This window comes from Protomyctophum parallelum (genome assembly GCF_964188405.1).
Source record: "Protomyctophum parallelum genome assembly, chromosome: 20".
NCBI classification, from domain to species: domain Eukaryota; kingdom Metazoa; phylum Chordata; class Actinopteri; order Myctophiformes; family Myctophidae; genus Protomyctophum; species Protomyctophum parallelum.
Genome location: NC_139718.1, coordinates 13,353,196 through 13,377,509, shown reverse-complemented (window position 1 = coordinate 13,377,509; position 24,314 = coordinate 13,353,196). Strand labels below are relative to the sequence as shown.

The 24,314-nt window shown below is 44.3% G+C and overlaps 1 protein-coding gene across 1 annotated transcript in view; it reads left to right on the top strand.

Annotated features, from left to right (window-relative positions):
• The window catches only part of unc79 (unc-79 homolog, NALCN channel complex subunit), a 58,394-nt gene that overhangs the window by 17,591 nt on the left and 16,489 nt on the right, over positions 1-24,314 (top strand). The window contains exons 13-32 of the mRNA XM_083792145.1: positions 3,682-3,853; positions 3,980-4,210; positions 4,463-4,653; positions 5,681-5,804; positions 6,830-6,970; positions 7,426-7,641; positions 7,921-8,148; positions 9,713-9,854; positions 11,359-11,438; positions 11,817-11,965; positions 12,208-12,365; positions 14,386-14,567; positions 14,914-15,115; positions 15,260-15,439; positions 17,676-17,744; positions 18,332-18,621; positions 18,776-18,958; positions 21,483-21,645; positions 22,047-22,196; positions 22,373-23,596. Of these exons, the coding sequence (XP_083648271.1) occupies positions 3,682-3,853; positions 3,980-4,210; positions 4,463-4,653; positions 5,681-5,804; positions 6,830-6,970; positions 7,426-7,641; positions 7,921-8,148; positions 9,713-9,854; positions 11,359-11,438; positions 11,817-11,965; positions 12,208-12,365; positions 14,386-14,567; positions 14,914-15,115; positions 15,260-15,439; positions 17,676-17,744; positions 18,332-18,621; positions 18,776-18,958; positions 21,483-21,645; positions 22,047-22,196; positions 22,373-23,596 (4,475 nt within the window). The remainder of the gene's footprint in view (positions 1-3,681; positions 3,854-3,979; positions 4,211-4,462; positions 4,654-5,680; positions 5,805-6,829; positions 6,971-7,425; positions 7,642-7,920; positions 8,149-9,712; positions 9,855-11,358; positions 11,439-11,816; positions 11,966-12,207; positions 12,366-14,385; positions 14,568-14,913; positions 15,116-15,259; positions 15,440-17,675; positions 17,745-18,331; positions 18,622-18,775; positions 18,959-21,482; positions 21,646-22,046; positions 22,197-22,372; positions 23,597-24,314) is intronic.

Sequence of the window (24,314 nt, the reverse complement as noted above, 5' to 3'; positions counted from 1 at the left end):
TGGGTGTTGGAACCTGTGTGTCGAATTTGAAGTCGGTGGTGCGAGTGGTTCTCGAGTTACGTGCATTACAGACGTACACACAGACAGAGACATTTATGCATTTATAGATAGGACCACAATGGAAACAAGTTGAAGTCACCAGCACTTTTTTGTGTTATCCTTTTAGCCTGAGATCAGATTCTAAAAATGTCTTCTACATCCTGACAGTTTTTTTCATTTATCAATCGAGTGTAAAATCTGCCACAGATTCGAGTGCAGGTTTCGTAGTACACCCACGTCGCCACGGCATTTATAAAGTGATCGCAAACAGCTGATCCTTCCTTAATTTCGTTCCGACGTTAATAAATGTGACGGCCGAAATCTTATCTGGCACACCCTATGAAAACAAGCCTCGCCCTCGTATTTGCGACATGAACGTTTTGCAATAAGACCAAACAACGCATGGTAACCTAGTTACACAATGGAAAAAGCAAATAAAAAAGTTTCCCCTTGCTGCCCGCCTCACCCCCCTCTCATACACACACACAGGCGCACGCACGCACACGCAACTTGCAAGCCCAACTGGTGTGTTATTGTATTATATAAAGAACGAACACCTGCATGAATTAAATAAAGGCCTACCCTGTCTGTTTCTCCTCTCACCTCGCTCGCATTGTTTTTAATTGCACGATTTTAATTCCTACCAATTTCATATGACATGCCTTTACAAAATATATTTTTTTCACATTTCTTTAACGTATTATTAGTTTTATACATTTTAGGAGTGAAAACATATGTTTAGATGCCTGTGACAGGTGTCAGCAGTTCAGACAATGCTGCTCCGCTTGTGTACGACAGAAAAACAGCCAAGGACAAAGCGTACGCCAGCTGCCGAGCAGACGTGACTTTTTGTCCTACTCAAGTTCAATTTCAAGCTTTGCCGGAAATGGTAAATGCCGAAAATGTTGGTAATTTCGGCGTGCACCCATATTTTGGCGTACGCACGGTTGATAAATGAGGGCCTATGTTTCTATGTCAGTCGTTTTTCGATTTTTCAAAAATAGCAGACCTACAAGTTCAAGACCTTATATGAGCTTGTAGATCTGCTATTTTTCAATAGCTAAAGCATAACGTAATGATAACACCAAAACGGGTTTCCGCCCAAAATGGGTTAATGTACCACGTGCTGTTTACATTTCTGACTAATAAAGTATTCAATCAATTAATCAAACAAATGAAAAGTATTAAAAGTGTGTGATTAAATAACTGCAGTGGAACACAGGTTATTTTTTCCAAAATCCTGAAAAGTTATACTTTTAGACATACAAGGTTTTCACTTGACAGCGACAATATCTTTGACTTTTTGATTTGATCATCTTCATTTTGAACCTTCAGATAAAACAGTAAAATAATAAAAAATATAAAAAAACACAATGCATATTGTGGGGTCTCGTGAGCGACACCCCGCGATGGTAAGTGCGTTGCGAGGGCAACCAGACAAGCTGTCAGACAGAAGACGCCTCGGATCGTGAGACACGCCCTCGGCCGCCTAATAGGGGATGTCTACGTCCCGAATCTCCTCCTCCGCCAGATTGAGCTGATGGATGGACCGCGCCCAAATCAGCAAGCGGCCACACCCGTCATATAAAAGGAAGACTTAGTAGTGCGTCTGACAGCGGCTGGTTCACACACACGCTCACGGAGGCACGCACAAGCAAACCGTCGGGGGGTAAGCAGACACACACACTTCCACCAAACACACACACTCATGTGTATAGCTCTGCATGTCTTAACTGTCACTCTCCTCATCACAGGCTTTTAGGATCGGTCCAGGAAATGTCCGAGGGGCAGAAACCACGGACGATATGAATGAAGTATAGGAACCGGAGTTCCGGTTCTCACGTATCGCACTGCAGCAGGGGGGCAGCCCTGCCACAACGGCGAAGACGCGGAAACTACTAATAATAAGGTCGGAAGGAAACCTATCATTCTAAAGACATTGCATTGAGAACTGTCTAGCAAACAGGCATATACGCCGGATCGGCTGGACGGCTGGTGCTCTCTCGGAGCTGAACCCCCGCTATGGGAGAAGACCCACTACAGTTAAGGATAAATACTGACGACGTCACGAAGCAAGACCTCGCCGTCACCTCTTATCATTTATTAGTAACCATAGCCCTCCAGTGAGGAGAAGAGCTATAAGGGACTGCATAACCTAAGTTGAAACTAACGTTTGTTCTCATCCTTCTCCAGGCTGTGGATGACGCCTGTGAAGCAAATAATACTGTATGGACTATAATTTGCCCGAGAGACCTATGTGGGGCGTCTCCTGTCTGTGACGAATGCTATCATTTATTGAACTGCAATAAAACAGCCGTTTTCAAGTGCTGCAATTCCCTGTTCCGCCTGTTCATTACACACAGAGACTCCACAATATATATATTTCTTTTTTTAATGAAATAAGAAAATTATAACGACAATAATAATCTTCCACCTGAAGTTCAAAAAGGAGTAGGAAGAAGTAAAGACTTATTTACTCCTACCCCCTTCTTATAATATTCACAATCTCTATATCCTAATTACACTGGAATTTGCTGTGCAACTTCCTGATCCTCAGCTACTGATTGTTGCTGACCCTCCTCTCTAGCACCACCCTAAAGCCAAAATGTCCACTTGCACACACAATATCTCAAAATCTAATAAGCAGATTATCATGACATTTTCTGTGCACATTCATACTACCCAGAGAATGGGCCCTACTGATTTTGGTGACTCAATGCCCTGTACTAGCACCACCCTTAGCCTTAGGCAGACATTTCAAATTGCACACATGCTCAAACTCTAATGAGCAGTTTGCCATGACACATGTTGAGTGGACTCATGCTTCCTGGAGCATGAGTGGACCTAGTGGACCATAGAGTGGACTTATTTTGGTGACCCCATGACCTTTCATTTAGCACTACATTTTGGCTGGTGCAAGGAGCAGCACAGCCTCTAGAGCTTTTAGACTCTTATTTATCTTGCCATATCCATCCATTCATCTTATCCGTAGTCGGGTCGCGGGAGCAACAGCTCCAACAGAGAGCTCCAGACTTCCCTCTCCAGAGCAACATTAGTAACTTCCTCCTGGGGGATCCCTAGGCGTTCCAAGGCCAGTGAGTTGATGTAATCCCTCCATCTGCGCCTTGGTCTGCCCCAGGGTCTTCTCCCAGTGGGATGTGATCCTTGGTCTGCCCCAGGGTCTTCTCCCAGTGGGACGTGATCCTTGGTCTGCCCCAGGGTCTTCTCCCAGTGGGACGTGCCTCGAGGACCTCGAGGAGGAGACGCCCGAGAGGCATCCTAACCAGATGCCCGAACCACCTAAGCGTGCTGCTTTCCAGGCAAAGAAGCAGCGACTCTACTCCGAGTCTCTCTCGTGTGACTGAACTTCTCACCCTATCTCTAAGGGAGATGCCAGCCACCCGTCAGAGAAAACTAATTTTGGCCACTTGTATTCGCGACCTTATGCTTTTGGTCATGACCCACACTTCATGACCATAGTTGAGAGTAGGAACAAAGATTGCTCAGTAGACAGAGAACTTTGCCTTCTGGCTCAGCTCAGCTCTCTTCGTCACAATACAGTAGTTCCTTCTCTTGCCATATTTATATTAATATTCCCTGTAATATCCCTCTCTCTGTTATGCCCTCTCCATACCTGTCCAGCCTTCTGAAGGAAGCAGAGATTCATGCTGAACTACGTGAGTTTGAGATGAACAGGCGCCGGCAGATGGGTCTCTCCGCCTCCCACCACTCTCTGGACAACATTGACTTTGACAACAAGGAGGATGACCAGCATGACCAGCGCCTTCTCAGTCAGTTTGGCATTTGGTTCCTGGTGAGTATCTGTTCATCGGCTGTTTCTGTGTCACTCAGATAAGGATATGCACGTGTTGTTATCGCCTCTCTGCTGAATTCAATGACCTAATTGATTAGTTGTCATTTCTCCAATCCCCACACGCAGGTGAGCTTGTGCACACCCAATGAGAACACGCCCACGGAGAGTCTAGCGCGGCTGGTCAGTATGGTCTTCCAGTGGTTTCACTCCACTGCCTACATGATGGATGACGAGGTTGGCAGCCTGGTGGAGAAGCTCAAGCCTCAGTTTGTCACAAAATGGTTGAAGACGGTGTGTGATGTGCGCTTCGATGTCATGGTCATGTGCCTCCTGCCCAAACCTGTGGAATTCGCCAGGGTAAGGGATTCAGAGCCTTACATTAGTGTGCCGAGGTTTAGAAATGTAAATTTTGCAGAAATATGATGGTATTGGTATTGCATGGTGAAAATAGACAACCTACAAGCTCGTAGCATATGCAGTTGCTATATGGACTTATGGAGATTTGTATGCAACATATGATGAACTATTAGGCCTAAATTAAGCAAGTTTTTTGAGAATTTCCCTGTGGCTGTGCTGGAGCTGAGCCTGTCCATATTTGCCTACCCTCAGGTGGGAGGTTACTGGGACAAATCATGCAGCACCGTGACCCAGCTAAAGGAGGGCTTGAACCGTATCCTTTGTCTGATACCGTACAATGTCATCAGCCAGCCACTTTGGGAGTGTTTCATGCCTGAATGGCTGGAGGCCATCCGCACAGAGGTACCTGACCAGCAGCTCAAAGAATTCCGTGAGGTGCTCAGGTACTGTACTTATACTAGTCTTCATTGATATAGAGCATTTTTCTCCAATGGGCTTTGCGGTGTATTCTCCCCATACCATACACATACCGACCATCATATTCACACGCGTCGGTAGAGACAGACCTCTGAGATCAGCCTCTGTTTTCATATTGTAACTTTATTGCTTTAATATAGCTTAGTACTGGGGGCTCAACCTTAATTTTCCCGAAGGCAAAAAAAGATAAGTAAAATATGTAAAAATGGTGCATTGTGGAAATACACTTTATCGAATTTTGTAACATTGACTTGTCAGTTACCTGCAAGGTCAGTCATGTCCATCCCTGATGAGGCATACAGTAAAGTCTCTGTGTTAAGTATTATATTTGCAAGGGAATCAACAATGATTTATTATTCTATTAATGATCTACGTGGTTACCAAAACATAATACGCAATATGGAGGCTAATTACCCCTTGCATAACTTTTCAAAAGGCTGATTATGCTGTTTAAATACCATGGCCACTTACCAGTGATTAAAAGTATTTATTCATATTTTGGGCAATGAGCTCTTTGATTATGGAAAATGTGTGTTATCTTTGTCAACCTTGGAATAAACGCCACCTTATTACTCCAGCAAGTAGGAGCCATCATGACGAAGTACCATTAGCTACAAGCATAGCTTGCAGCTAATGTTAGTTTAAATAACCGTTACAACATTTTGTATGCATATACATTTTTATGATAAGAGTCTAAGGCCACAGCCATACAGAAAATGAAGCAAACCCAATCAGAATGGAGTATTCCTTGTGGCTAAAGAATCATAATCTGATTCAAGAAAAATTGGTTAATGAATTTGGTTAATTACCATTTCAATGATACATTGATTGGAATTAGATTTGTTAGCGTGGGTGACAAAGCAACGCAAAGCAATGCAATTACAGATACGCGACAGTATAAATACACTGCATACAACGGCTTCTATCTCTCTTCTCTGTGCAGTAAGATGTTTGATATTGAGCTGTGCCCTTCTATCTCTCTTCTCTGTGCAGTAAGATGTTTGATATTGAGCTGTGCCCTCTGCCATTCTCCATGGAGGAGATGTTTGGCTTCATCAGCTGTAGATTCTCTGGCTACCCAGCGTCCGTGCAAGAGCAGGCTCTGCTGTGGCTGCATGTGAGTGCACGCACGCACGCACACGCACGCACGCACACGCACGCACGCACGCACGCACGCACGCACGCACGCACGCACGCGCACGCACACACACACACACACACACACACACACACACACACACACACATCCTTTTACTGTACCTCTAGTCTTGTGAGAACCTTTCATTTGATGTCAACTGACTACATTACTTCCCTGACCTCTGACCTTAACTATCACCACTACATGCCCAATCTGGGAACCCATCGGCAAAAAAGGGAGGCGGGGGAGATTCTTTGAATTTACTGGCTGCTGAAGCTGTCTTCAGAGAGTACTACCATTAACCTTTACCGTAACCACCCTAAATCCTTTTGGAAATACAGTTCTCACATAATAATACAGGTTAATAATACAGGTACAGACATGTGCACGGCTGCACGCACACATGAACATGTCTAATCTCTGTCCAGTTCATATCCTGTGGTTCCCTCTACACTAGTATGTGTGCATTGACCAGGTTGTCATTGGGTGTGTGAGAGACCCTGGCAGGATTCCTGCTGAATATGGATCTGGGTCACACACAGTGAGGCTGATGAAGAAAGGAGGGATTTTGCATTTTCACTCCATATGCACTCACAGCTTGCTGCCCTACATGGATGGCTTTCAAGTCTCCCACCAAATCACTCTGACCAAGAGATATAACAGTAGCTTCATCGATCACATTAGGGCAGGTCATGTTATTTAGAATTTGATGAATGTTGTTACTTGTTCCTAGATGACAGTTATTTGTATACTATGTTTTATTTTTATAGATGCTAGGTTTGATATCTACCTACCATAAGCACCATAAGAGCATCTACTAAATGCCTAAATTGTTTCAATCAGATGAAGTGGCACCCGTTCCTCTCTTTTGTTTATAACCCTTAACATTGTCTTGTACAAATTTACATATTTATCTTTATTTGTCTTTGAGTGCATTATATTGTCTGTCTGTGTATAAGCTGTATGTTCGTATTAACTTGGGTGTTTCTGGTCTGCAACTACAGGTGCTGTCAGAGTTGGACATTGTGGTGCCTCTACAGCTGTTGATTGGGATGTTCTCTGATGGCGTGAACTCCGTGAAAGAGCTGGCCAATCAGAGGAAGTCACGGGTCTCCGATCTGACTGGCAACAGTGGGGCTCGGAGGGTGAGATACGATACATCCATGACAAAATGACTGCGGTCAAACGATCTCATCATCAGCCTTTTAAGCTCTTCTCTAGAGACATGACAATTTGAGCCTTTAGCACTCACTTTTTTTTGTGGCTGAATCACAGCAGAATATAGCAAGCTCGGGCATGTACAGTAATCACACCAGGATTGTATTTTTTATTTTTTTTAATCTGGCCTCTATTGTCTATTGTTCGTCGGAATTTGCGTTTCCATGGGAACTGTCTACTGTATGTCTAAAAATAGTTCTGTTAATTGAACTTGCCTATCATACAGACTTATCAGTAAAAGTTAAAGCTGCACACTGCATGGGTTTAGATGCCATAGCTGTCAGCAATATGAGTGTGGGAGTATGCACGACGAGATGATGTGCAAAACCAACTGTAGCCAGCGCACCTCACATTGTATGATATGCGTGGGTGCGTGCCGTAGGTGAGCGTCGTATCCGATCCGGGACACCGTGGGCAACACAACACCCTCAGCCCGTATCCGAGTCCATTTCGGAGCCCATTCCGCAGTCCCCTGCGCTGCAGCCCATTTAAAAACCTGGGGCACGCCACCGGCCACTGTGCCCTGGACCTGGACTGTGACGACGATGATATGAACCTGGGCTGTTTCATCCTCATGTTTGACCTCGTCCTCAAGCAGGTAGCAATCACACGCACGCATGCACGCACGCACGCACGCACACACACACACACACACACACACACACACACACACACACACACACACACACACACACACCAAGCAAAGACATACGTACTGTATACAATACAGAGTTTAGCTATATTTTGTCCTCTCCCATTCATCCAGAGATACATGACTCATACTGAACAAAACACACAGGTTGTAGAGATTTGTGTCGTGCTCCAGTTTCCTTTGTTCCCTGTGCGTTTTCACGGCTGCTTGCCCCCCCTGTCCCAGATGGAGCTCCAGGATGACGGTGTGATGCTGGGTCTAGACAGCAGTCTGGGGAAGGACATTGTGGGCATTATCAACAATGTCTTCCAGGCCCCGTGGGGGGGCTCGCACACCTGTCAGAAGGACGAGAAGGCCCTGGAGTGCAGCCTGTGTCAGTCCAGCATCCTGTGCTACCAGCTGGGCTGTGAGCTACTGGAGAGGTTGACCCCTCGGGAGGAGATACGACTGGTGGTGAGGCACACATCATCACTGCACCATACGACTGGTGGTGAGGCACACATCATCACTGCACCATACGACTGGTGGTGAGGCACACATCATCACTGCACCATACGACTGGTGGTGAGGCACACATCATCACTGCACCATACGACTGGTGGTGAGGCACACATCATCACTGCACCATACGACTGGTGGTGAGGCACACATCATCACTGCACCATACGACTGGTGGTGAGGCACACATTATCACTGCACCATACGACTGGTGGTGAGGCACACATCATCACTGCACCATACGACTGGTGGTGAGGCACACATCATCACTGCACCATACGACTGGTGGTGAGGCACACATTATCACTGCACCATACGACTGGTGGTGAGGCACACATCATCACTGCACCATACGACTGGTGGTGAGGCACACATTATCACTGCACCATACGACTGGTGGTGAGGCACACATCATCACTGCACCATACGACTGGTGGTGAGGCACACATCATCACTGCACCAAATGACTGGTGGTGAGGCACACATTATCACTGCACCATACGACTGGTGGTGAGGCACACATCATCACTGCACCATACGACTGGTGGTGAGGCACACATCATCACTGCACCATACGACTGGTGGTGAGGCACACATCATCACTGCACCATACGACTGGTGGTGAGGCACACATCATCACTGCACCATACGACTGGTGGTGAGGCACACATTATCACTGCACCATACGACTGGTGGTGAGGCACACATCATCACTGCACCATACGACTGGTGGTGAGGCACACATCATCACTGCACCATACGACTGGTGGTGAGGCACACATCATCACTGCACCATACGACTGGTGGTGAGGCACACATTATCACTGCACCATACGACTGGTGGTGAGGCACACATCATCACTGCACCATACGACTGGTGGTGAGGCACACATCATCACTGCACCATACGACTGGTGGTGAGGCACACATCATCACTGCACCATACGACTGGTGGTGAGGCACACATTATCACTGCACCATACGACTGGTGGTGAGGCACACATCATCACTGCACCATACGACTGGTGGTGAGGCACACATCATCACTGCACCATACGACTGGTGGTGAGGCACACATTATCACTGCACCATACGACTGGTGGTGAGGCACACATCATCACTGCACCATACGACTGGTGGTGAGGCACACATCATCACTGCACCATACGACTGGTGGTGAGGCACACATCATCACTGCACCAAATCGTCATGCGCGACAATGCAAAAGGGGCAGTGCACAGAGAACATGTCAGCTCCCAGGTCGGATGTCATACAGTCACTAGTCAGTCCTCCAGTCCCCACAATTCCCGCAGTGCAACACGCCGCTCACAGTATGTGATTACGTCATTTTGTTGCACATTCACACATTATTCTCACACTCACCTGGAGGTAAAATCTTGTAATTTGCATGTGAATGCGACCAGCAGTCTCAACAGTTGATGGCTAAATATGATACATGCAAATAACTACGACTGAACAGTAAATGACTGAATATTTGATGTAATCTAATGTCTTCTAGGAGCCCACGGACACTTTGGAGGAAACTCTGTTGTTACCGCAGCCAGACCAGTCTATGACAAGTGACAACGGAACAGAGGAAGGAGAGAAAACAAGTGGCCCAAACACTGACAACCCCAGCAACAACTCTCCTGATAATCCATGTGTGTATATACAGTACATAATGTTACAGTATAATATATTGCTCTTTCAATTTGAAAGAAGACACTGTGTTACATTTAAATGTGTTCTGTCATAATCCATCTTCTGACATAAGAGGTCATCAATTAGGATTAATGTACACATGAATAGAGCCATTTCGTTCCCAAAAATGACTAACACAACTTTTTTTGTGTGAATTTGAGACCTGTATTGCCATATAATGAGATTGAATGTAGAGAGAAAACCAACGTGATTCCTTGTTCCCCTCCAAAAGAGCACTATTTTGGCCTAAGTCACACTCTTACTTTGGCCTAAGTCACACTCTTACTTTGACCTAAGTCACACTCTCACATTGGCCTAAGTCACACTCTCACTTTGGCCTAAGTCACAGTCTCACTTTGGCCTAAGTCACACTCTCAATTTGGCCTAAGTCACACTCTCACTTTGGCCTAAGTCACACTCATTTTACTAAAAGCATGATCCTTTTCAATTAGGACTTTCAATTTACTTTGGCGATTTTACGAGAGGTGGCCAATGCCATGAGGAGCTGAAAAAAATCCTCAAAAAATGACTTAGGCCATTAGTTTAATCCATTTTGGGCGGGAACCCCTTTTGGTGTTAGCATTACGTTTTGCTTTAGCTATTGAAAAATACCTACAAGCTCATAGCGCGCCACCGAGTGTCGCGCTACAAGCTTGTAGGTCTGCTATTTTTGAAGAATCGTGAAAAGTAACATGAAAGTGTTTGTGAACGACTGACATAGAAAAACATAGCTTTTTCAAGAAAACAGTCAGGATTTAGAAGACGATTGCAGAATCGTTCCCAGGTCAAAATGGGTTAAGAAGGTACATTTCATGCCGGGACCATGTCTATGTAACTAATTATAAATGTTGCTATATGTAATGTATTTATTTCTCAGCCTCTGTAGCAGATGGACACATGAAATGATCATTTGACAGCTTGCTATTACTAAACATAAACATTACCAACAACAATTTAACAATTTTTAACCATTAAAACCGGGAAAGCATCAATGACATTTTAGATTTTTAGCATATACAAGTTACCAGGGTTGGCTCACTTGGTCCACTCTTTTTTCCCATCTCTACTAAATCACTTCGCCGTATATAGCTGATCTACAAGCTCACCACGCATTGCGTATTGATGATAAAGTGTGTTCCTAAAATTCACAATTTTGTAAATTACACTGAACTAGCCCCGCATTCTGAACCTTTGGGTGACAATGTCAGTACATTTCAGTTCTTGGAAACATTTCTTTCCCTGGGATTTTGATAATTGAGTCTTCACTCTAATGCAACAATTATTTTTTAAACGAAAGCCTGTTTTGTACTTCATTGTGCGATGCTGTCACTGACTGAAAATCTCAGATTTGTAAGCTTCAGTGTGTAGATCTACTGTTTTCAGCATGTAACAGTGTCATACAGCAGATTATAACTATACTGTACTACTGTACTTTCTCTCATACAAATGCCTTGTTCCTTTCAGCAATGAAGAATAACGCTGATAAGAAGTTCTCCTACCAGCAGCTACCAGTGTCTTTGAAGCTTATATACACCATTCTGCAGGTACTCATTTGACCTATATAAATATGGTTGGGGCTGACCTGGTAATCAATTTCTACAAGCTCAGAATCTGTGAGTTTGAAGTTACACAATCTCAACCTTCCTATATCCTTAAACTTATCTACCCACACCAGATCTAAAGCGAAAACGTAACCATCTCTAATGTAACGCCTCAACTCAACCATTTTAGTGTTGTATCAGAACTTAATTTGGCTCTGCTCGGCTCTGCTGTTGTAGTATGATACTGTTCGGTAGCCACTCAGGAATAAAATCCCCTAAGCGGTATAACCCGCAAAGCTAATAAAAGATTACAGAACAACTGGTAATATTGTCTTGAAATGTGTTGATTTCAATATGCCATGTATCCTCTGTTGGCTTCAGGAGATGTCCAAGTTTGAGGAGCCTGATATCTTGTTCAACATGCTGAACTGTCTGAAGATCTTGTGTCTCCATGGGGAGTGTCTGTACCTGGCCCGTAAGGACCATCCACAGTTCCTTGCCTACGTCCAGGAAAAGATGCTCATCCCGAGGTCTGCAACAACTCTGCTTGAAGATATGGGAAAAAGTGACCTTGATGCTGTTGATGGAAATGTCTTGTGACAATTGTATTTTTAATCCAATCGACTCCTTAATGGCCTCTTCTGCAATGTCATGTGGTGTGTGTTGTGTGAGTTGTGTGTGTGCGTGCGTGCGTGCGTGCATGCGTGCGTGCGTGCGTGTTTGTGTACGTGCATGTATTGTAATTTGTATCTTGTATGTGTATGTTTTTCAGCCTGTGGTCCATGCTGAAGTCGGAGTTCTGCCAGCTGGCCTCCCTGGCAGTGCCCCAGCTCCTTCATGCCCTTTCTCTCTCCCATGGGGCGGACATATTCTGGAACCTTGTTGACATAAACTTCAACAGCAAGGACTGGAAGATTCGATTTGAAGCAGGTGAGAAGATCGAGCATTTACCCGGCAAACATTTAAACCATATCAATATCCTAGCATCCCTATCCTGTCATAATAAACATTAGGTGGAAAATAGTAGTGGGGGAAAAGGAAGGGGTCAAGTATAGACCCCTGAGGGCCACTGGTATCATATAGAGGTTTATGTGGTTTTTAATGTCAAACAACGTCTGTCAGGTCTCTTAGCGGGACTTATATGAATGTTTTATTTAGGTCATGAATTTTACAGATAAATTGACATTTTGACTGAGTTTTTAGATCATAGAAATTAAACATACTGTATTGTATATCTTGTCACATAATAATATTCATTGAATTAACTGCTTTTTTTCTATGACATGATTTCCATCAGCCTTGATGGATTGTTTCGTCATACTGTCTTCAATATGATTTCAATATGATTCTGAATAAAGCATCGGCAGCCATATTCTCATATGATATCGTATGGGCATTTATACAGGCCTGTAACAGAAACAAGGCTCATCGCACAGTAAAATCTTCCATGTTAATTTAACTCTGAAGAATCTTTAATGGATGTTTTTTTACAAGGATGTTTTTTTACTGCGTATGATGGCAATGACCCCACATCAATGACATTATGATGTGGTTGTTTGGTTTTTATGACAGGCTATGTAAATGCGTCTGTGGTTACATGAATGAAACATTAGGGGAATACCCACAGTCTGCTTGTACTGTATAACCTCATCCGCACGCTCTTGCTTAACCACGTCTCCCCCTAGTGTTGTCATGGTTACCATGCAGCTCCAATGGCAAAGGGGAATTGTGTGATTAATACATTTCTTCCCACCCTGTGATTAGCAGAATAGCTGTGTGACCTTGAGTCAGCTAGAGGACGGGGTGGCAAGATGGGAGCGTGGGTTAAACACAGACAATACCTTATTTAAAATCAATGCGTGTATCATCATATATTGTCCAGAGACTGCAGAGTAAATCACAGCATGAATAGTGACACCGCATTGTATCATTTGGATTCATTATGTCCAAGGGAAATTGTGTGTCATGAGATATTTTTTACAAAGCGTCTGTATTGTGATGATAACTAATCATGTATACACCCCCATATGAGCTATGTTAAAACAGATGGTCAGACCGTAATGCTAAAAGGACAGTTGCATACCCATGCCATGCTCTACTGTGACTGACTGGCTAGTATCTGGTGATGAGTCTGATGACCACCCATTCCTGAGCCCCTCTCTAGAGCCACAATGACACCTAGTGGTCAACATTGGCAATTAACAAAGTGGCTTTTAGGTGTTCATCTTTTGAGTTGAGTCATAATAGAGAGTATGCACATGCATGATATTCCCAACAGGACACGCCCCCCTCATCTAGACTGAGTGGCAAAACATTGAGCAGCATGGAGTGTTGGAGTTTGGAAGCGCTCGTTGGAAATCACTCAACCGTCCTGCGTACCACCTGTTTCTAAATGTCACATAATGCAGGAGGCAGCAAAATGTTGTGTTATTGAAAACAAGCACTTCCAAACTCCAACACTACAAGCTGCTCACTTCTATGGTGGATTTTTATGAAACAAAAACTTTGCAGAAAGAGGATAATTCAAGCTTTACGTACAGCTGCAATGCTGGTGAGTTAACATTGTTTAATGCAATCAGACAGGACTTTTCTGTTTGGATGAATGGGCTGTCAAGGCCAGAAAGTAGTTTTTTGCCACTCAGTGGGCGTTCCCGCATAACTTCCAGGTACGATGATGTCATGTTCATACCCTCTATACAAAAGCAACCCACAATGGTGGAGATGATATTTTTGAGCCCCTCCTATATACAGCTTTTGTCCCCACAAAATGTCCGCAACACAAACATTAAATGCCATTGACAATGAAGGGAAGATTTTACGCCAAATTTCTGTTTCAATAGTTCAACTATTTAAAGCTGTCTGGCAACGATTAGGTAGTTGCCACACTGCTTTCTCTGAATCTTGGTGTTGGGATGATCAATTGTGTCTGCATTGTTATAATAACCATCAGTGGAGAAGGTGGCAGTACTCTGTCGGTTCCTGGACATTGGTTCCGTGACCAAGAACCACCTGCTGAAGTATTCCCTGGCCCATGCCTTCTGCTGCTTCCTGGCATCTGTAGAGGATGTCAACCCAGCTGTCGCCACCCGGGCCAGACTACTGCTAGACACCATCAAAAGGCCAGCACTGCAGGTGACCTAAACAACACCACATCAAATGAGAGAGAGAGAGATTATAAGAACACAAGAAACCTTCTACAAATTGAGTGAGTGAGTTTTCTCGAACCGCCCAAACTGACATGGAACTCCCTACATGGGCAATTGGGCATAAAAGGAACGCAGACGGACAGGCAGCTTCCTAATTAGGGTGATGCCCTATAGCGCCTTTCAACCTATGAAAATAATTGGGCTTATTGGCACATATGTGTTAATTTCTCTCTGCATGTGATAAAAGTGGACCACTCACAGAGTTAATTTGACTGTGTGTGTGTGTTATGTGCACATTCTTTATTGATGTGTCTGTCTGTGTGTGTATCTAGGGCTTGTGCATCTGCCTGGACTTCCAGTTTGATACCGTCGTGAGGGATCGACCCATCATCCTCAGCAAGCTGTTGTTGTTGCACTCTCTGAAGAAGGAGGTTCCTGCTCTTAGCTGGGAGTTTTTTGTTAACCGCTTTGAAACGCTATCTCTGGAGGCTCAGCTACACCTGGACTGCAACAAGGACTTCCCTTTCCCTACTAGTAGGTCCCTATACTGCATTATCACTGGATGTTTATTTGACATAGTTACCTGCAAACCCACTTAAAGATGTGACATACATTGTCTGTGTGCTGTAACGTTGCTCCCCACCATGTTGTGCTAAAACAAGCTGTTCTTTTTGTCAGCCATCACAGCCGTACGCACCAACGTGGCCAACCTCAGCGACGCAGCTCTATGGAAGATACGGCGTGCCCGGTTTGCCAGGAACCGGCAGAAGAGCGTGCGGTCGCTCCGTGACAGTGTGAAGGGTGCACCCGTGTCCAAGAGGGCATTCTCACTCCCCGAGTCCCTGAGCAACCGGCTTCGTGAGTAGCAAAGACTGGCCGGTTGTCTGTCTGTCCATGTCTGAACGATGTCTTAATTCCATACTTAACTATAAGATAATATGTGCAAATGCACAAGCAATGATTTTCAGGGACATTTGACAACAGACAGCTGAACATATTAACCCTTGTGTCCCTATTTTGTGCATGTCATTACAGGTGAAATCTTTCACAAAAGAAAAAGTACAATCTTTTTCAAATGTGTCGTGATGAGCCCATTTCATTTTCACAGTATAAAATAGGGATTTGTGTGTAAGCGTTATTCCCTTGGACTGTTACAAATTGTCCAAAGGTTAAAATCCCCTGCTCATCTGGTCAATTTAAAGCTACATCATGTCACGTGTGGTGGTGCATAACAATAGGGTAATTATGATGCTGTCGTGCTTCGAACATTGTCAGAGCTAGACAAGTCTATATATATATATATATATATATATATATATCCAGTCTGGTTTCATTTTCTTAATGTCTCTGCTCACTCATATTATGCATTTTTCTATGTTTCTATGCATCCATATTTGTTCCTATGTCAGTGGGGTGTTGTTTGTGGTCTTCCACCGCCGTTAAAACCTCTGATCAACTTTATACTGATTGGCTGGCGATTGTTCATCAGCTTTTGTGGAAAACTATCTACAGTATGTATGCAAAACCCTGTGCACGTTTTAGTGCACTTGGTACCAAATACTCGTTCTGCCTTCAACAGTATAAAATAAAATGAAATTCAAACTTAAAATGTGGAGCAGATTTCAGATTTGGGGGTGCCCTGGAGTTCACCTGGTGTGGTAGAGCCATTACTTTCAAGCTCAGCCCTTGCACAGCCGACCTTTGCCAGGTTTGAATCCGATCTGAGGATCTTTGATGCATGTCCTTCCCCTTGTCTTTCTACTGCCATTTCCTGCATCAAATTAAGGCTTGAAAGTGATCCATAACATAGAAAATGTTATGGAAGTGCACAGTGCACAGTGAGGAACAAGACAACAACCACATACTGTACCTCCCAGAAAAAAATTAGAACTTAATTAAAAATAATAAAAGGAAGGATAATCTGTCCATCGTGTAAGATCAGAACACATCTCTCTACCACTGTATAATAATAAGGCAGCAGGAAGTTCAACCATTTTGTATGCAAATAATCACATTCTCCAGATTATGGCAGCATTGGAGTTGAAAGATTTGCTAAGAGATTTCGAGTTTTTAGCTTATGTGAATAATTGAAGAGTTGAGACGAGGAACCATCTAAATTCATAATTTATTCTGACAATCCCTGAATCTGTTCTGACCCCTTATCCATAATGTATACATTATGGAATGGATAATTATTATGGATTTAGATGGTTCTTCATCTCAACTCTTCAATTCGTATACTCAGATCTGAAATAAAACCCCAGCCCTACAAACAGCCCTCTATCATTTATTAACAGAAATTATTCATATAATTTAGTCCTTTCAAACAAATTACTGCAAGCTTTGTTGCCCAGATTACCTGCTCTCACAGTACAGTCCAAATGATCCTTTTACAGGAAGGAACAGAACAGAACAACAGAACAGAACAGACATCAAAAGATTGCCAACCAATCAGTCTGGTTAATCACAGATGTTACGGGCATACGGAGCATTCAGCGTGTGCCTCACAGCTTACACCTGACAACAAACTGCATCCCACTGATACAGTCCCGCTTGAATATCTGGCTGTCTTGAGTGTCTGGGAGATCTGGTACAGACTAGTACGCCAGTACTACTGATGATGGCTTCACACATAATGCGGTTGTGAGGCCTCAATTACACTATTAAGACAAAATCATTCTCTCTGTTCCGGGGGGAGAAGGGGGGCAGAGCAGCTCGCAATTCATTTTCAATGGGAGTCGCTGAGATTCACAGAACAGCTCTGCTCCATGGAGTGTGTTCTGCCCTCCTCCCCCCCCCCCCCCCCCCCCCCCCCCCCCCCCCCATATGGAGCAGAGCTGTTCTGTGAATCTCAGCGACTCAGCTGCTCTGCCCCCCTTCTCCACCCGGAACAGAGAGAACGATTTTGTCTTAATAGTGTGATTGAGACCTTAGGCAGCAGTGATTTGCTATTTTGTGATCTCACAAAATGACTGTCGACTGTGTCGTGTGACTTTTGTGAATGCGTGCGTGCGTGAAGATGAAGCTCAGACATGTCCTGTGCTGCCTTCGTTGAGACATTTTCTAAATTGTGCTCTTCACATGTGGTTTTTAGCTCTAAGGCTTACAAGACAAGATCACTCTGCCCCGACACTTGGAGATATGATAGAGAAAGTCCTACCAGGTAAATAAAAAATCCCAAACTGAAATGATACACTATATAATAATAAAATAATAATAATAATAATAATACATATGCATATACAGTATATAACAATCACATGACATTGGGGGGAAACATCATTGAAACTGAATATAATGGGCTACATGCAAATTATGAAAGGGCAATGGTTGTTCTGTTTGTGACTTTCATTGTTGACCATGTCATGTTTTCCATTCACCCCATACCATGGTCATTTGATGTCGAGAACATGTTGACAAATTGGCCCAATGTTTTTGTCCTCCCTTGACTTAAAGGCACATTGACATGGAGTCCATGAGGGCTTCTGGCTTCTCCACTGTCACATCGTCATGAAGTGCATGCAGCATGAGGGCTCTGAGAACCCTTTTTGCACCCTTTCTGTCCACATTACTGCAGATTGTGGCCAATGCATCCATCTTGTAGACCGAGAGTAGCTGAGGAGATGAGTTGACTCACCCCGTCTGTGTTTGTCAATCCTTGCATCCCCCCCCGCAACTCCCTGCTACCTTCCTTGTCTTCAGCATGCTTTCTCCCACCCTTTAACCCTGACGCTTCAGCCCCTCTCCTAGGCCAGACCCCGTCTCACGACAGCGACTCCGTCATCAGGGATCTGCTGCCTGAGGATGTCGGCATCGACCACCAGACGGTTCACCAGCTCATCATGGTACTGATGAAATTCATGGCCAAAGATGACGGCAGCGCCGAAGCCGACATCAGCAGCGCCAAGGCCTTCAACACGGTGAAGCGCCATCTGTATGTGCTGCTGGGCTACGACCAGCAGGAGGGCTGTTTCATGATCGCCCCACAGAAGATGCGAACGTCCACCTGCTTCAACGCCTTCATCGCCGGCATTGCACAAGTGACTATATTTACATTTACACTGTGTATTGCCCCTTATTTATCAAATATCAAACTGTTTGTGTATTCTGCGATTGTTGCTTAAGGTCTAAGCTCTAAGGCATGTTGTTAAAATATGTTTTTGTCACACTACTGTGCAATATCATTTCCTGCAGGTAATGGACTACAACATTGGCCTGGGGAAGCAATTACTCCCCCTGGTGGTCCAAGTGTTGAAGTACTGCACTTGTCCCCAGTTGAGACATTACTTCCAGCAGCCGCCCCGATGCTCCCTATGGGCGCTGCGGCCACACATCAGACAGATGTGGCTCAAAGCCCTGCTTGTTATTCTCTATAAGGTACTGTGCTCTACACGCCACCATATGGCATAACACACACTGGGATTTCATTGCACAGGATACGGAAATAAAATACTTTTAGCCTACATAGAAATAGCGTTGTGAGCTTGTAGCTCAGATATTTTCACTATTTTCTAGCGTTTTATTAAGCCATTTCGCAAGCCAGAAGCTACCGACATCCTGACGTCACTCCCACTTACGCCTCGGGGTCTTTGTATTGGAAATCCCATAGGCAAATCTTAAGATTGCATCATATATGAACTGTGTTCCAAAAATAAACAAATCAGCCCGGCGATTTTGTCAGGTATGTGACCCTGTGTCATTTATGATATTTAATTACATTTCATAACGTCTGTGTTTGGAGATTAATTAGTACTTTTTCACCGTCAGCTTCATCTTCTCACTACTAACTAGAGGACTACCGGGTCTGAGGACACATAGACACATAACAAATGTATAAACACTACATAAAAATAAATTCCATTAACCTCATATATTCAGAATATGACTATGATTTATATTTGACCAGATGTCCCACTGTGCATGAGACAGTCCCCACATTTCCATGACTTTTCAGGCGTCCCACAAATTGAAAGGCTTTTAGTGGGACGCCTGAAAAATGTTGAAGCTCTATACCCGAGGTGGGATTGGCGAAAGGGCCTTTCTGTGTGGAGTTTGCATGTTCTCCCCGTGTCCCCTAGGGTCACAAATGCAGTAATCCTGGTCTCTATACTGCCTCCCCCTGGCCAGCTGGGGCACCTGATGGTAGGGAAAGGAACTGGTTGGAATAACGTGTTCCTTTCACGTGCTACGTCCAACCGGGGAACCCCCCCCCCACCACCACCTCTGTCAGGTGAAAATAAGTAGCTTGGACTCCTCATGCATTGAAGGAAGCATGAGGTCAGTCCGTTGCTCTCCCCAGGGAGTGTAGTGCCCAGGATTAGATTAGGTAATTGACACTGGGTGAAAAAAAGGTTTACAAAATTGTGGGATAAAAAAAAAGAGAGGTTGTGTCTTGTGACTGGCAGCCATCAGTGTTCAAATGCACGTCTAGTTGAATCTAGTTTACATTTACAGGGCTGTGTGGAGAAAGTGCTCTAATTACCCTCTGATTGTTTTTTGTGTGTGTTTCTAAGCCTGTTAAAATAACATGCGGAATATCGGGGTGCATACTTAGTTTAGACTAGTCATTGGTTAGACATGGGTTAAGGTTAGGTTTAGGTGTGCTGCCCCGGAGGTAAGGGGTAGGGTGAGGGTTTGAGATGGGTTGTAGACAGTTGTAAGACTAACTAGAAAGGTCGCAATTTAAAAAAATTGCAAAGTGTTGTTGCCACAGTTGCTTACATAGGCCCCTCCCACTAACGTTGCTAGCCAATTACAATTTCAAGTCACACCTGTGATCATTCCGTTCGTGATTTATGGCATTTTTTGTGATATAGGCCCCTCCTACTAATTTTGGACGATGATTACGGCCGAACGATACGCACTACCAAAATTCTGCCGATGGTGTTTTAATCGGATAGGTCCAGAGATCATGTGTGCCGATTTTTGTGAGATTTGGACAAAATCTGTAGAAGGAGCAGCAAAAAGTGTGTTTTGGATAAAATTCAAAATGGCGGAAAATCTATCATGACGCAAATACTGTGATTTTTAAGTGTTAACACTACTAGCTAGCCACTGCCTTTAATAGCTAGTACCTATAGTAAAATAATATTTGCCGTCTAGACCAGTTCTAGACCAGGCGACTTTCTGTTTGGCTACTTGATGGATTGGACAATTGATTTGAGCGAAGTCACCCAGTAAAATATAAAATGGCAACACAACAGGCTGTGGTATGAGTGAGAAGCATACAGTACGAATCCGTTTTGGATTTTAGACATGCAGAACAAGGAAGTGGGACATCGTGGATAACAGCGGCTGAGATGTTTTTTTTTTTTCTTCTTTAGAGGGTGGCTGGCATATCTCCCTTTGGAATAGGGTAAACGACTCAATCAGCCGGGCTGAAAAGAGAGTAGTAGTAGTGTACTTTTACGTGGTTTGGTCTCCTGGTCCTGTCCTTATAGGCTTAGGGAGATGTTTGGGGCTATTTTTGGTGAAGAGATTTGGTGTAGATTGAAAAAAACAGAGCCAACTCATGTCCAGTTTAAAACTGTAAATCTAGAGCGTTTAAGTGGTTAATTCAGTATTACCAGAAGCAGGGATAAAATATTTCCCCACCCACGATCGATAAAAATGAATGCCAGATGGGGAATATAAAAAGCAGACTCGTGCACATTAGACCTCCCATCCCCACCAGAAAGTCGCAGAAAGTCACACGCACTCGCGCACGCACACACACACACACACACACCAGATTAAAAATGTATGTCTTGATGCTCTGATTCCCAGCTTAGACGGATGTCTTTTTATAGATATAAATCGACATAGCTGTCCAAGATCACTGGAATAACATGATATAACGTCTGTTTTTGGATGGATTTTCAGTTTAAAACACAATTATAATGAGTGGTTCTGTTTCCTGCAGTATCCTTACAGAGATATGGATGTGAGCAAAATAGTGCTCCACCTGATCCACATCACCATCAACACACTGAATGCCCAGTATCACAGCTGTCGGCCCCATGCCACTGCAGGACCCCTCTACAGCGACAACTCCAACATGAGCCGCTACAGTGAGAAGGAAAAAGGTACTCTAGTACAACGGTATCCTGAGTGTCAGTTTAACCACCAATTTTTGTTCCTCAAAAGAATTTGAAACAATCTCTGAAAAAAAAGTCTCAGTCTACTACAGTAACACTAATGGACCTGTAACGCTTGCAAACTTGCTGTTCTGCTGAACAGACATAATAAATAAATAAATAAGATTGTGCATAATGGACTTCATGCTTACGGTTAGCTGACCACCGTCATAGTGTCTGAGCAAATAGGCATAGTGTCTATGTTATGTCATGATATACGATGATAAGAGCACCCCTCACTTCACACGGGTGTGATTTATTTATATATTATTAATTATTATTATATAGATATCTTCTTTTACAAATGTAAGACATTGAAGGGTAATGGTACTTCTTTTTCCCCTTTTTAGAGGAAGATAGTGTATTTGATGAGTCGGATATCCACGACACACCAACAGGAGCTGCGAACAAGGAGTCACAGACCTTCTTTGCTCGCCTCAAGAGGATTGGAGGCAGCAAGTCTGTGAAGTACCAGCCAGTAGAGCTGAATGCCCAGAAAAGTAAGCAGCCTGACCTTAAAGGTTCAATTATGCAGTGTAGTTTACGTTACACTGATTTGAATCTCATTCAAATGTCTCCATGCCATGTTTTTTTGCAGGAGGCTTGCGTTGATATGACTCAAATGAAATCTGTCCTTCTATATCTTTATGCTTGTGTGTTTTGTTTTTTTAATCAGGTGAGATAGAGCTATCAGAATATCGTGAGGCCAGTGTCCTTCAGGACAACGTGTCCCAGTGTTTGTGGGATAAGAGCTCTAGATCCAAGCGGCTTCAAGCCATGCACAAGCAGAAGTCTCTGGACATATCCAGGGATGACTCCATCCTGTACAACCTGGATGTACACAGACGCAAATCCTGCATTGATCGTTGTGACCTGCAGACAGTCCCCCCATCTTCTTCCACGTCCCACAGCAGGCATCGCGGGAAGGGCTCTTCTGATGGCTCTTCTGGTCAGGCTGAGGGCAACGGTGTCCCGGACCGCCGTGGCTCCCGAGGTGGCCAGTCCAACAGCTCTAAGCGGGTCATCCCAGAGGTGCGTCTCAGCTGCATGGAGACCTTTGACGATAAGGCAGACCGGAGCTCACAAGAGGGGTCGGCTCAAGACAAGGAAGACCCGGACCTCATTGACCTGTCCTCGGACTGCACCTCCATCCCAGAGAAACACTCCATCCTCTCCATGTCTGACAGTGACTCCCTGGTGTTTGAGACCCTGCCTCCCCTGAGGATTGTGGAGAGCGACGAGGAGTTTGACCTTAATACCATCATGGCCACTAGGCCCAACGGCAGCGCCAAGGCCCCTGCCTCCCCGGCTAGCAGCAGTACCCTGCGGATGTCCCCTGTTGTGCAGGTGAGTGTGGAGGATTGCTCCAAGAGAGGCCCAGAACCTCCAATGGGAGAGGTGCACACCACGGACAAAAGGCAGCAGCGAGTGACTTCTAGCACTTCTCTGGAGCTTCCCGACCATCCGGATTACATCAACCACGACCCTATGACCCTGAAACAGAAGAGAGACCTGTTGAAAAAGGCGCCGCATGTCCCCGACCTGTCTCTAGATGACACGACCATGACCCCCGAGGAGCTGAAGGCAGGAACACTGCTCGGAACGAGTCCTGTCGATAGGACGATCTTCTTGGACATCCCTGAAGACACATCCTCACCAGAAAAGGGCGATAATATGGATGACGACGAAGAGGACGGCGATGATGAAGATGACTATGACATCGGTGACGAAGAGGACAGCGACCCCAAACCAGATAATGACGACGAGGCCGAGTTTAAAATACAGATTGTGCCTCGACAGCGCAAACAGAGAAAGATAGCTGTAAGCGCCATTCAGAGGGAATACCTGGACATCTCTTTCAACACCCTGGACAAGTTGTGCGAGCAGCCGACAGAAACGGGTAAGAACTATGAGAAACAGGCTAAACATTTAACCGAGGCCAGATGATCAGACCATTCTGGCTCCTGCTGCTCAGGATTGTAGAGTTTTACTGATCCTAGATTCCTACTGCCATATTGTCTATATTGTATCAATGTATCGATGTATTATCCAAATATATTTGTTTCCCATGGACATGTAACATTTGAAGGGGCTCAAAAGCAGCACTATCAAATTGAAGTTTAACATCATACATGTTATATTATAACATAATATTGATAGGACTTCAAGCGCATAGTGTCCATAACCTAAAATAATAAATAATAAAATGTACCCTTCAAATGAAAAAAGTGATGCAGTACATAATATACAAGCTAACGTCACATCTTTACCAAACTCCCCACCTTGACGGTACCCATATCCCGTGGCGTGCTTTCTCTGACGGATTTAATTTCACCTAATATCCAAACAATTAAATAGGAAGTCACGCATTTTACAGCAGATGTTAATTGGCAATTGCTGTGTGGATAATAATTAGAGCTACCGTATGATGAGACATCGTAAACTATGAGGTCTGATACACTAAACATTAAATAATGAAACATGAAATAATCACTAAACAGGTTATCACCATTGTATCTGTACTTACAGTATACTATAGTTTATCACTGGCATAAGATGGCATATAGTATGCTGATGCCAATTCCTCTGCCCATCAACCACCCATATTTTGCCTCCAG